General features: G+C 34.6%; 1 protein-coding gene across 11 annotated transcripts in view; it reads left to right on the top strand.

Moving 5' to 3' along the window:
* Positions 1–14,050, top strand: part of SLC4A10 (solute carrier family 4 member 10) — a 343,332-nt gene that overhangs the window by 209,152 nt on the left and 120,130 nt on the right. For 7 of the 11 annotated variants that reach the window (XM_027559338.1, XM_027559409.1, XM_027559355.1 and 4 more), the window contains 3 exons: positions 4,935–5,026; positions 5,993–6,082; positions 13,862–14,019. In XM_027559338.1, coding sequence (XP_027415139.1) covers positions 4,935–5,026; positions 5,993–6,082; positions 13,862–14,019 — 340 coding nt within the window. The remainder of the gene's footprint in view (positions 1–4,934; positions 5,027–5,992; positions 6,083–13,861; positions 14,020–14,050) is intronic. The other 4 variants (XM_027559418.1, XM_027559382.1, XM_027559348.1 and 1 more) reach the window with 3 other exon arrangements.

Here is a 14,050-nt window from a genome sequence, read left to right as displayed (position 1 = left end):
ACATACTAATTTTTCTCCAAGTTTAATTATGTGCATATTTTCATGTTTTTGAAGTATAGCTCACTTAATCAACATTTTCTAAATATTTAAGCCTTTCTTTCTTCATGTTTTCTATTCCCATGGATAAATGTATTGTTACACATGTATGTAACTTTGTCATTCATTTTTATATTTCTTTATTTTGCTCTGTCTTGTGTCTGTCTCTAACAGGCTCATCTCATCTCTGTACCTCCCTCATCTCCTACCCTTTGGGTACTCTAAATGCGTTGAAGGTTTCTGAGGTAGTGTAAACCAGCTTGGTCTATAGGTTAACAGTATTGTACCTCCATGTCTTCATCCCAGTTTCCTTCTATTACATGTGATTTTCAGTGGATTAAGCAATAGAAAATACTGGTTTACTTCAGTGATATATTTTTCTCCTACTGATTTGAATTTGGCCAAATAGAGATTTAAAGGCTGCTGTTTTATATACATAATTTATTTAAAGAGGAAGAAAACTATAAGTAAGGAATTAAATGAATTAATGTAATTTTAATCATCTTTTTGAGAACTTTTTTGTGGTTGTGTTTCAGTATTGAGAGGCTTTAATGATATTGACACTACTTAAAGTGAAAAAAAAAAAAAAAACTAATTCTTTTGAGATAATCTCATGTTCCTCCCCCACAACTTTATGGTGAGGGAAATGATTCTGCTAGTCTCACAACAGACTTGGTGAAAAATTTTTGTGTAACAAGCAGAGCTTCTATTTTCTAGTTAGAGGTTGCTCGAATTGCTCTCAGTTTCCTCCTGTGCTTGCCCATACCTATTTTATGATTTGCCTTGAAAAAGTACATGGCATATAATAACTTTTTATTTAACTTATATATGATCCCTACATGGAGGTCCAGAGGAAAAAAATGAATTCATGACACAAAGGAAAATCAATTCAAGCAGTTGTTGATATGAATACTATGTAATATATACTTTGATATAGATGTATAACAAATACTGGAATTTTGGATTTAAGATGGTGAATTCTTTGAATTTGAAAGGTTGGAAAAATAAAAGTACTGGTTTCTTAAGTGTTTACATTTAAATAATCATGAATGGTAGCCATTCCCTTCTCCAAGGGATCTTTCTGACCTAGGAATTGAACCCAGGCCTCCTGCATGGCAGGCACATTATTTACCATCTGAGTCACCAGGGAAACCCAATCATGAACAGGTCTCAGTTAATTTTTAGCTAATTCATCAGTTTTTGAATAATTTACCCTAGATATAATAAAGTTTTAAGTTAATAAATGTCTTTTTTTGGATAATCATCTTAATCTCTAAATGTTATTTAGATATTATAATAACAAATTGATTAAATATTGCAATGACATTTACTTATAGAATATATTAAAATGGACAGTGATCAATGGTTGAAGTGAAGGTAATATAAAGAAACAGGCAAAAACACGTATGTTCAAAAACACTGTGGCATATTGATTGGAAAAATTATAATAAAAATAGCATTCATAGAACTTCTACATGTGTATGGGAGAAGGAAATGGCAACCCACTGCTGTATTCTTGCCTGGAGAATCCTGTGGACAGGGGAGCCTAGTGGGCTGCTGTCCATAGGGTCGCACAGAGTCAGACACGACTGAAGCAACTTAGCATGCATGCATGCATTGGAGAAGGAGATGGCAACCCACTCCAGTGTTCTTGCCTGGAGAATCCCAGGGACAGGGTAGCCTGGTGGGCTGCCGTCTATGGGGTCGCACAGAGTCGGCCATGACTAAAGTGTTAGCAGCAGCAGCAGCAGCAGCAGCAGCTACATGTGTATGTGAATGCTAAATCCTAACTCTATACTCTTTCATCCTGGAGTGGGGAAAATCCTAGCAAGTTCTTTGTTATCCTTTTAGGAAACATATTCACTTCTGGCTGAGTATAAAATCCTGTACCTGAAAATTGTATTCTGTGAACTAGTATTGCTTTAGATATGAATGAGAAAAAAAGGGAGGCTCTTTCAAAACCTAAATTTACTGATTCTTCTTATGTAATAATATTTGAGTTAATGAGAGTCATTTTGAAATCTAAGCCATCACCTTCTTCTGAAAGGCAGTGATAACTGGAATAAACTAAAGAAATCAGTGTTTAGACAGAACAAGATAGTTGATAACAGAATTATAAAACTGATTTAATTTATGAAATTTTCAGTAGTTAAATAGACTGTAGTTCATGTGCACATTTTAGACAGGTGGTAGGTAGATAGAACAAATAAAATTTTAAGCTTTATTTAAAGGCTTCAATTTTTTCAAAATAACCTAAACCAAACCTCGTGTTTAATTTTTCAATAATGATATTATACCTGTGCATTTTTCTGTATCCTGTCACTTTCAGATACTGCCTTAAAGTATATACATTTAATATGTGTTGTTTCATTTTAACAAATTAACATACACACTAGAAATAAGAGTTGGAGTACTTTTTAAACTTTGATGAGATTAAATGTGTTTACTAATATTTGCTAATAGTTAACTATTATCACTGACATATGAATGATACCAAACTTTTGGGTTGTATTCATATGTCACAAACTTACAGTTTTTATACTTTTTGTCCCCTGCATTGGCATATGCATTCTATGCACATACTTAGAATCCGGAGCTAGGAGGAAAATTATCATCATCTAATATGTCTCCTGCTAGTTAAATACTCTCCACTGGTTATTATCCACGTCACTAAAACAGTTATAGAAAACATTTTTCAAATCCCTTCCTGATGGTCAACTTTATGAGGTATATTTTATAAAATTTTAAAAATAAGAATAACAGTAAATCTCAAAATATATTAATGTTTATAAGATGAAATACAAGTGCCAGTTTTAAAACATATCTCATGAGTTGAAGGCAATTTATGAAATAGTCTGCTTTTGGAGTATATATGTGAAAACATAGGCTGTGCAATTTCTTCAAATTTTAAGTTGCAGCATATTTTCTATCCCATGAAATCTCTTTAAAGTTGATGATTTTTTATTAAGTTGACTATTTTTGTGTCTGCTCATTGAGTAAAATAATTGTTCTTCCATGTGGTTTTCTATCACATGAAATAAATTATTAAAAGAAAGCAGATATATGTTTATTTAATTTATCCATGCCTTGAATTTCACCATTCAGCTTTATGGAACATTCAGTAAATTTAGGTTTAAATATATCTAATGTTCTAACTCATATGGAGAAATGATGTGAAACTGGTGATTGAAGACATCTGTTAGTAGCACAAATGCATTATGTAAAAGGTTTTTTTTTTAAGTATAGTTATTATTTTGAGAATGATAAATGAAATGTCTGCTAATGAACAGTTCACAGCCATAGCTGCACACTGCAGTTAGAAATGGGAGAATGAAAATAACTGGTGAAGCTTAAGTCTGTCACCTCTCTAAAATATAATTTTTGGAACTTGCTGTAATCAGAATTGGTATACATGATTTAAGGTGAATTTTCTCTTAAAATCATTTAAAAAAATCTTCATCAAATATGTTACTTTACTTTGTTTAATGAAAGCAGTGAAATATTTAAACTTTAGAAGAATCTTAAGGCCATTACTCTCTGGCAAGATAATAATTTTAAACCATAAAAATTATACCTATTAAAAAATGACCCCTGCCTGAAAGGCTTAATGTTCAAAAAGCAAAATGATAGTAATATTTGAAAGTAAATTATTAGTGTTTTACATCACACTTGGTAATTTCTAGCCATCAATGGATAAGTGGATTTCAAGAGAGAATTTAAAGAAGTAGTATGTGTATGCACACTAGCAGTTTAGAGAACTTCAGTTACGTACAGACTGCAGTGATTACAGAGATGAGTCTAAAAGTAAACTTTGAATAAAGTTGGGATTTAGGGAGGTAGAGAGAAGAGTTAGGCAGAAAAATGAGAATATTACCATCTAAGACAGTGGGGAATAAGAGCAGTATTTTGGAGTAACTGAGTAATGGTCATAAAATATGATCAAGGCTTCAAAGCTGGATTGTCATTACTCATATCACAGTAAAAATAACAAGTGAGGATAGCAATAGGTTAGGGAAAAGAGAGATACATGTGAGATTAAGCAAACATTTATTTTTATAGCTTAATTGCTAAATATGAACAGATTTCAGATAATGTGACTGAAAAGAATACTTCATATTTAGTGAATAATGAAATGTAATTACCCTTCATTAACCATTGTGACGTTCTTAGCTGTACTGTCCACTTAACTAATATCATAATCTTTCTTTTAATGGGAAAAAGACTACAAAATAATTAAGTTGCTAGTTAGTATTAATGGAAAACAAATACAATTCAAATTTATTGATCTTTTGCAGACTAATATCAATATATTTACACAGTTGAATAGTGAGAAGCATAATATATATACAGTATTTGTAATATATAGGTGAAGGTATTTCTAACTGAATCTCTCATACAGAAATTTCCAAAAGCTGTTGTCAAAGAACTTTTTCTCTTTGGTTTGTTTTTCAGATGCAGTAGAAAACTGTAAATACACTATGTACTTTTCAGTTAAATATTTGCTCTTTAAAAAAATTATCTATAAAATTCTTCAGTCTGAGTTTAGATCATAAGAGATGTATATATATCATTAGTTTTGGATAAAATTTTAAAATCACTGATGTTTCAAGACTGTAATTAGATTAAAATCATTTTTGTAGTTGTTCTTTCTTCTTAGAGAGTAACTGTTTAGTTTTAATCTGAGAATGAATTTTCATCTCCTTGACTGAATTCTCCCATTTCTATCTGTAACTGATAAATAAGAATATTTGTATTTCTTGATATCTATTTATATTGATCCTTCATGCTTACCTCATAAGTTCATTAAAAAAACCTATGTTATTTTAATTCATATTGCATGCAGTATGTCTAGAATTATGTAAGTAATTGTTTGTATTTTGTAATAACAATCTCTTTAGCAGGCCAGGTTGTTTCTCCTCAGTCTGCACCAGCCTGTGTTGAAAATAAAAATGATGTGAGCAGGGAAAACAGCACAGTTGATTTCAGCAAGGTAAGGTTTTCTCCCTCTAATTTAAGTAGTCTGTTAAGTTGTTACTAGATATTACCAACCATTTTAAGAGGTGTTGACACAATTTTTTGCATGCATATATGTTTTGTTTCTTAGCCAAAGCTTGATATTGTTATAATGTTAGCATTTAAGTTCATGTGTAATGTTTTGCCTATTCGTAAAATCAAATGTGTAGATTTTACACCTAGTCTTCAGGTTTCAGCCACTTGGTATGATGCATCTCTTCCAGTAAAAAGGATAACTGAACTTCACAGGGAATTTAACAGATGTTTACTGTTTAAAACTTTCACTGGTTTCATTTTTCAAAATTGTTTCCCCCTCTATTTGTGGAAAAGTAAATCTATAACTTAAAGCTTCATTGTTGTAATTAAGAGAAAGGCATTAGTGTTAAAAAACACTAGAACATAATAAGACTGACAGAATTTTGAATAAAAACAGAATAAAGACTGACTCTCTTGAGGGATCCATCTAATTGGAGACAATTCAAATGAAAAATCATTGATTTGAATGTGTTCTGTGAAAATAATGTGACTTTGCTTAGCAAATTCCTGATGTCCTATATGTGCTATTGTAGGCTGTGGCAAACTAAACAATCATGAAAGAATTTTAATATTGACCAGAAATAAAGGGAGTCAACAGTTTTCTTTATTGAAGTGGCTGAAACAGCGGTACCTCAGAGTAATTTTTTTTTCCCCCATAAAGCCCTTAGCACTGGCAATGGTTCTAACAGTGGGAGGAGATGGGAATGGGAGGCAGTGTAGAGGAGGTTGCCTGCATCAAGCTTCTGAAAAGAGTAATAGCGACCAGCCCCTTGTTGCTGTTTCAGAACCCCTCTGCCAAGGCCCCAATTGTCTGGATCTAGTCACGTGCATGCTCTCCCTCTGGTGCCTGGCGGAGTCCCTGTGGGAGGATGGTGTACCAGCTTAAGTCTGTTACTTATGCGTGCAGGGGCTGGGAGGCCAACAAAAGGGGCATACTAGCCCATGTGGGATGAAACAAAGACATGAGAAAGGACCTCCACACCAGCAAGACAGAGAGGTGAGGGCATCCTTGGGCTCTGTTTCGACAGTGGCGCGAAGCTCATCTCACTGTATGGAGGCGTGTGACTCAATATTAAGCCAGTTCAAGTGCATTCCATTTCTGCTCCAAAAAATATCTTTTTAAAGCATTACATCTTCATTCGTCTGCAAGTTGGAATAAAATTGTTGAAAATTGTCATACATTTAATTTCTTGATGTTCTTCATTTGAAATATCTTAAAAGCAATGACATAAAAAGTTGCTTACTTATTTGTGTAAGCATTAACAGTATAACAAGGGCACAGTGAACATTCTCAAAAACAGTGATAATAAATCACATCTTTTCAAATAAATTACCTTTTACCTTTTCTTAAGGGATATAACCCACTGACACTGAATTTTATATCTCTATATCATTTTGCTTTTAGTTGTCTGACCTATTTTTGCAGCCTTCAAAAATGCTTCAACACATTTGAAAGAAAATGAATATAGCCAATGGGAGACAGTAGTCTTATCTTCAGGGTCCCTAGAACAATTTGAACTATAAAAGAGTGAAAAATAGATTTTCTTTTCTTTAATCCTTTATTACGTTTCAGATCACTGGACCACTCCAGTTTTTAATGGGAAAGTTACATTTCTAGAGCTCTCTCTGCAGTGCCAACCATCTGTATTTCTTGGTGTCTTGCCCATAGCATGGCACATTGAAAAGAACATGTTTTTTGAGAACAAGTGTGGGATCTTAACTCTACAATTTACAAGCTACCTGATATTGGAGAAGTTCTCTGAACTTCACCTTTGTCACTTGTAAAATAAGAATAATACCTATTTATAATTTTTTGTGAATATTAAATGAGAAAATAGAGAGAGCCTGTCAGAGTGCTGGGTTTATAGTGTTCCTGTTGTTGACTCGCTGAGTACTGTCTAACTCTTTGTGACCCCCATGGACTGTAGCCCACCAGGCTCCTCTGTCCTCTACTATCTCCTGGAGTTTGCTCAGATTCATGTCGATTGAGTCAGTGATACTATCTAACCGTCTAATTCTCTGCCGTGCCTTTGGGTGTTCAATAAAATGTGGCTACTACTATTATTGCTGTATTGTTGTTGATATTAGTGGAAACGGTAGTGCCAAAAGTAAACACTAGAGCAAAATTTAATGTGATTTGGTCTCTACTAGATCTTTAGTGTCTTGAACAGTGTCTTGGATGTATGTGAACAATGAATCCTGTGAGGTTCAAGGCAATTTGAACAGACCTTCGGCTCTGGATTTTTTTTTTTTCCAGCAAAGTAATACTTCTTACCTTATATTGTGGAAGGGTAGAGAAGTAGGATTTGGAAATAACAAAAGTGGTACATCATTATGGAAAGAGACTTTAGTGCCAGATTTTGCAAGTATATGAGTTAAGGATTTTTAACCTAGGTATTTCAGATTGGTAGTAAATTTATCAAAGTGAATCAGTTAGTTTACATATTACCTTAAGTGTTTTAAGTTTAATATGTAGATTCCAAACCCTGGTAGAATTTTGAAATATGAAGGTGAAAAAAAGTCTTTTTTCATTTCATGTTACTTGATCCTATGTTCTATCTACATTCAAACCATGTATCTTTTAACCCTTCCAGTGGTTAGGCCCATCAAACTTACTCATTTAGGAGTGTTTTTAAATATAATCTGAATTGTCAGTTTCATTTTTTTTTATTTCTATAATGCTTTTAAAAAGCAGATATGTTGTGTTTTTAAACTGACATAGAGACTATTTTATTATTTGACTATATATATGACTATTTTATTATTTCCCACATGTTGTTGCTCAGTTGTGTCTGACTCTTTTCAACTTCATGGACTGCAGCACAACAAGCTTCCCTGTCCATCACCAGCTCCCAAATCTTGTTCAAACTCATGTCCATTGAGTTGGTGATGCCATCCTACCATCTCATCCTCTATCATCCCTTTCTCCTCCTGCCTTTAGTCTTTCCCAGCCTCAGGGTCTTTTCCAAGGAGTCAGCTCTTTGCATCAGGTGGCCAAAGTATTGGAGCTTCAAGTTCAGCATCAGTCCTTCCAATGAATATTCAGGACTGATTTCCTTTAGGATGGACTGGTTGGATCTCCTTGCTGTCCAAGGGACTCTCAAGAGCCTTCTCCAACACCACAGTTCAAAAGCATCAATTCTTTGGTGCTCAGCTTTCCTTATGGTCCAACTCTCACATCCACACATGACCACTGGAAAAACCATAGCTCTGACTAGATGGACCTTTGTTGGCAAAGTAATGTCTCTGCTTTTTAATATGCTGTCTAGGTTGGTCATAGCTTTTCTTCCAAGGAACAAGCATCTTTTAATTTCATGGCTGCAGTCACCATATGCAGTGATTTTGGAGCCCCTAAAAATAGTCTCTCACTGTTTCCATTGTTTCCCCACCTATTTGCCATGAAGGGCATGATCTTAATTTTCTGAATGTTGAGTTTTAAGCCAACTTTTTCACTCTCCTCTTTCACTTTCATCAAGAGGCTCTTTAGTTCTTCACTTTCTGCCATAAGGGTGTTTTCATCTGCGTATCTGAGGTTTTTGATATTTCTCCTGCAATCTTGATTTCAGCTTATGCTTCATCCAGCCTGGCATTTCACATGATATACTCTGCATATAAGTTAAATAAGCAGGGTGACAATATACAACCTTGACATGCTCCTTGTCCTATTTGGAACCAGTCTGTTGTTCCATGTCCAGTTCTAACTGTTGCTTCTTGACCTGCATACAGATTTCTCGGGAAGCAGGTAAGGTATTCTGGTTTTCCCATCTCTTAAAGAATTATCCACAGTTTGCTGTGACCCACACAGTCAAAGGCTTTGGCATAGTCAGTAAAGCAGAAGTAGAGGTTTTTCTCGCACTCTCTTGCTTTTTTGATGATCCAACAGATGTTGGCAATTTGACCTCTGGTTCCTCTGCCTTTTCTGAAACCAGCTTGAACATATAGAAGTTCACAGTTCATGTACTGTTGAAGCCTGGCTTGGAGAATTTCAAGCATTACTTTGCTAGCGTGTGAGATGAATGCAATTGTGTGGCAGTTTGAACATTCTTTAGCATTGCCTTTCTTTGGGATTAGAATGAAAACTGACCTTTTCCAGTCCTGTGGCCACTGCTGAGTTTTCCAAGTTTGCTGGCATATTGAGTGCAGCACTTTCATAGCATCATCTTTTAGGATTTGAAATAGCTCAACTGGAATTCCATCACCTCCACTAGCTTTGTTTATAGTGATACTTCCTAAGGCCCACTTGACTTCTCATTCCAGGATATCTGGCTCAAGGGGAGTGATCACATCATTGTGGTTATCTGGGTCATGAAGATCTTTTTTATATAGTTCTTCTGTATATTCTTGCCACCTCTTCTTAATATCTTCTGCTTCTGTTAGGTCCATACCATTTCTGTCCTTTATTGAACCCATCTTCGCATGAAATGTTCCCTTGGTATCTCTAATTTTCTTTAAGAGATCTCCAGTCTTTCCCATTCTATTGTTTTCCTCTATTTCTTTACATTGATCACTGAGGAAGGCTTTCTTATCTCTCCTTGTTATTCTTTGGAACTCTGCATTCAAATGGGTACATCTTTCCTTTTCTCCTTTGCCTTCTCTTCTCTTCCTTTCTCAGCTATTTCTAAGGCCTCCTCAGACAAGCATTTTGCCTTTTTGCATTTCTTTTTCTTGGGGATCGCCTTGATCACTACCTCCTGTACAATGTCATGAGCCTCTGTCCCTAGTTCTTCAGGCACTGTTGTCTATCAGATATAATTCTTTGAATGTATTTGTCACTTCCACTGTGTAATCATAAAGGATTTGATTTAGGTCATCCCTGAATGGTCTAGTGGTTTTCCCTGCTTTCTTCAGTTTAAATCTGAATTTGTTAATAAGGAGTTCATGATCTGACTGTGGCTCATATCAAATGTTGATGGCTTCTTTTAATTTCAAGTGACTTAAAGGAACTGCCGCATTATTTTCTATGTAGAAGGAACTCCCTTCATCATCAGTTTTTAAAGTATGAAATATATTGCATTATAAAATCCTAGAATTCTAGGAAACCTTAAAAATCTCATTGAGAAGGGAAGAAAACTGAATCCCAGATTAAGAGAGCTACTAGAGATCACTCGCTGGTTAGTGTTACAAGACCATGTCTCCCCAGGGAATTTCTATTCATTTTCCTGTACATTCTACAATGGGCTTGAGACTTAAAACTTTCTCCCTAAAGACTCATGTGTATTTCCTTCACATCTTAGTGTGTAGCTTGTCCAGACATTTATGGTTCCACCATTATCTTTGGTCTAACCTTGTTCCCCAGTGATATAACTGTTTCTCATTCACAACTTAAGTGTCAAATAACCAGAATAAAGCATATTTCCCTTCCTAGTGTAAAGGTCTGGAGACCCCAGATGCATGAGTATAAGTCCAGATCCATGAGTATATAGCTTGGTTTCTTCAAGATTCTCTTCAGAGGACTAGAAAATTCCAGGATTTCTTTATTCCATATTTGAGTCCACTTGAGGACTGTCTTAGGAATGTAGGTCAACCTAACTCCTCAGAGCTATTTTTGATATTTGTAGTTTTATAAAAAGTTAAACTGTGGTCCTTAAATGTGACCTTTTGTTGTATTAAAAGTTAGATTGCCAAATAAGGTTCTTTATGAATTGTATGTTAAGATAAATATAAAAATATAGGGCTATCCCAGGAATAATATATAATTGTATAATATAATAAAATAAGTAGATAATATATATCTATTACCCCCAAATATATGACTAGTCCAAGAATAATAAGTACTGTAATTTAGAGTGGGCTTCCCTAATAGGTCAGTTGGTAAAGAATCTGCCTGCAATGCAGGAGATCCCAGTTTGATTCCAAAGTTGGGAAGACTCTCTGGAGAAGGAATAGGCTACCCACTCCAGTATTCTTGGGCTACCCTTGTGGCTGGCTGGTAAAGAATCTGCCTCCAATGCACAAGACCTGGGTTTGATCCCTGGGTTGGGAAGATCTCCTGGGGAAAGGAAAGGCTACCCACTCCAGTATTCTGGCCTGGAGAATAGTATTATACTATATATATATTAGTATTTAGTATAGTATTATACTATATATAGCATAGAGTATTACAATAATAATGGGTCTTTTGATATATGTTATTTAACTATAATTTGTTACATTTTAAATCAGAATAAATTTCCTAATCCTGAAATTAAATTCTAAATATTTTAGTGGATTTTCTAAGTAACGGGTATCAATCAGTGATATATCAAGTATTATATAATGCAAAAACAAAATTTAAGGACCATGTATTTTCTTCTATAAAACTAAGCTACTTTAGCATACTAGGTTGGAGAAGGCAATGGCACCCCACTCCAGTACTCTTGCCTGGAAAATCCCATGGACGGAGGAGCCTGGTGGGCTGCAGTCCATGGGGTCAGTAAGAGTAGGGCACGACTGAGCGACTTCACTTTCACTTTTCACTTTCATGCATTGGAGAAGGAAATGGCAACCCACTCCAGTATTCTTGCCTGGAGAATCCCAGGGACGGGGGAGCCTGGTGGGCTGCCGTCTATGGGGTCGCACAGAGTCGGACACAACTGAAGCAACTTAGCAGCAACAGCAGCAGCAGCAGCATACTAGGTGGGCTTCCCAGGTGGCGCTAGTGGTAAAGAACCCACCTGTAATACAGGAGACACAAGAGATGCATGTTGGATCCCTGGGTTAAGAAGATCCCCTGGAAAAGAGTGTGTCAACCCACTCCAGTATTCTTGTCTGGAGAATCCCATGGGCAGGGGAGCCTGGCGGGCTACAGTCCATAGGGTCACACAGAGTCGGACATGACTGAAGCAGCTTAGCACACATGCACACAGCGTACTAGGTACTCCTTGATTTAATTAAAGTAAATCTTAAAGCAGTCATGTGTGTAGTTGCCCCATGCCTGAGGCACAGACATCAGTAGTTAAGGTTATGGCATATGTCAGGAAATATTGAATAAAGGAATTTACATAGTCTTCCAGGTTGAACTCAAACTTCTCATCAGAGTTGTGACAGATATTACCAATATGACTCATATTGCTTACCAGTTGTAGATTTTCTTAAAAAGCCATTTTCTCTTTGTTCCAGTGTATTAATATCATATTTCTATTGGGGAAAAAACTTAATAGTTTATTTTAGTTTTTTAGGCTCTGAAAGACTTGTGGAGATTTAATATGTTTTTCTCACAGAGCTAATACTGTATAGGTATTACAAGTTTACAAATTTATATTTGGAAATATATTTATAGGTTAAAATTTTTGAAATTTATAATATTCATCAAATTTTATAGGCAGTTTTGCTTTGTTAAATCGTTTTTTCTTTAAATTAGAATAATACTTCTATTTGATATTTTAGTGGCATACTAGATTATTTTTATATTTAATCCTTATGATAAAATAAATATTTCATATAATGGATTTTATGTTTTGAGGCACCTTTATCTCACAGAAAATTAAGTAGTTATAAACCTTCTATACTAGTGTGCTGAGGTCTTGATTTCAGAAAGCAGCAAATTTAGTATAGTCACTATAGTCTGGCTATGGACTTCCTAAGTTATTCCTCCTAAAAGTTTTAATTTTTTTTCATTTTAAACTGCTTGAAAAAAATTCAAAAATCATTAAACAGAAGGAGTATCTGGCCCCCAAAAAAGTCTTGTTGATCTCAAGTATTTGTGAGAGCTCTTTTGTCGCCCCGTCTCTCTCTTCTTTCTCCTCTGTTTTCGCTTCCTCCTCATCTTTTCATCTCCCTCCCTCTCCTTCTTTCTCCTTCTCTTTCTTTTCCTTCTCTCTGCCTCACTCTCTCCTATTCCCACTTTGGTCTTTAGTCTCCATTTCATTTGGAGCATAGAAAGAATTATTATAGCAATCATTATTACCTACCAATAGGTTTCCATTAAAAGCAAGTCAATGAATTAGAAATAAAAAATAGGCTTTATAAAAGTGACTTTAAAAATCACTACTTGGTTTTCACTGAGGCTCTCTATGTGAAAATTGATACTTATTCTTTGAATATTTTACATTCATTTTCAGACTTCACCATTTAAGCATTTCTTTTTATTAATGATGGATTTGTTTTGTGTGCATTCATTTCAGTCATAGACATTTCACATCAGAAACTCAGCTGTGGCTCTTCAGCAACTCCAAATGTTAATATTTTTATTCTTGTTTCCTTTACTCTGCCATATCTAAATACTCTGATGAGAAATTAAATTTGAAGATTGATCAGGACAAGTATAAAATGTGAAGGATATAGAACAATTAAGATAAAGTTGAATACTAAAGTCATAATTTATATTATAAGGAAAATTTTGATTATGTTTCTTTTGAAATAGGCATATTTTACATATTAATTGAAATGTATTATGTACAAAATTAAGATAATGTAGTATACAAATATTAAATATATTGGCAAATACTAATTAAATTATGATTAGAGTATATGCATTTAATTGAACACATAATCTTTTCACCCTGAAAATTTCAAGATTACTAATGCTGAAAAGCATCTTTGAAAAGTATTGAGCAGAAAACTAGAATATTCAATGTATTGTTAACAAATTCCAAAAGTACAGAAGTAAAAGAAAAAAGTATTTTTAAAGGGCAAGAAAGATGTTTAACTATTTTAAATTTGATTTAAATAATACTTATATAAGCTATATTTATTTAAACTATATTTAATGATGGGTTACCATGTGTGAAGTACTCTGCTAGGAATGATTTAACAAGTTTGTCCAATTTTGATGTATTTTACTTTGTGATGCTCTCAGGTCGATCTGCATTTTATGAAGAAGATTCCTCCAGGTGCTGAAGCCTCCAACATCTTAGTTGGGGAATTAGAGTTTTTGGATCGAACTGTAGTTGCATTTGTCAGGCTGTCCCCAGCTGTACTGCTTCAAGGATTAGCTGAGGTCCCAATCCCAACCAGGTAAAAGTATAAGAGCATCTTTTGCACTTTC

The sequence above is a fragment of the Bos indicus x Bos taurus genome, chromosome 2 (genome assembly GCF_003369695.1).
Source record: "Bos indicus x Bos taurus breed Angus x Brahman F1 hybrid chromosome 2, Bos_hybrid_MaternalHap_v2.0, whole genome shotgun sequence".
Lineage (NCBI taxonomy): Eukaryota > Metazoa > Chordata > Mammalia > Artiodactyla > Bovidae > Bos > Bos indicus x Bos taurus.
This window is presented reverse-complemented; position numbering and strand designations above follow the sequence as displayed.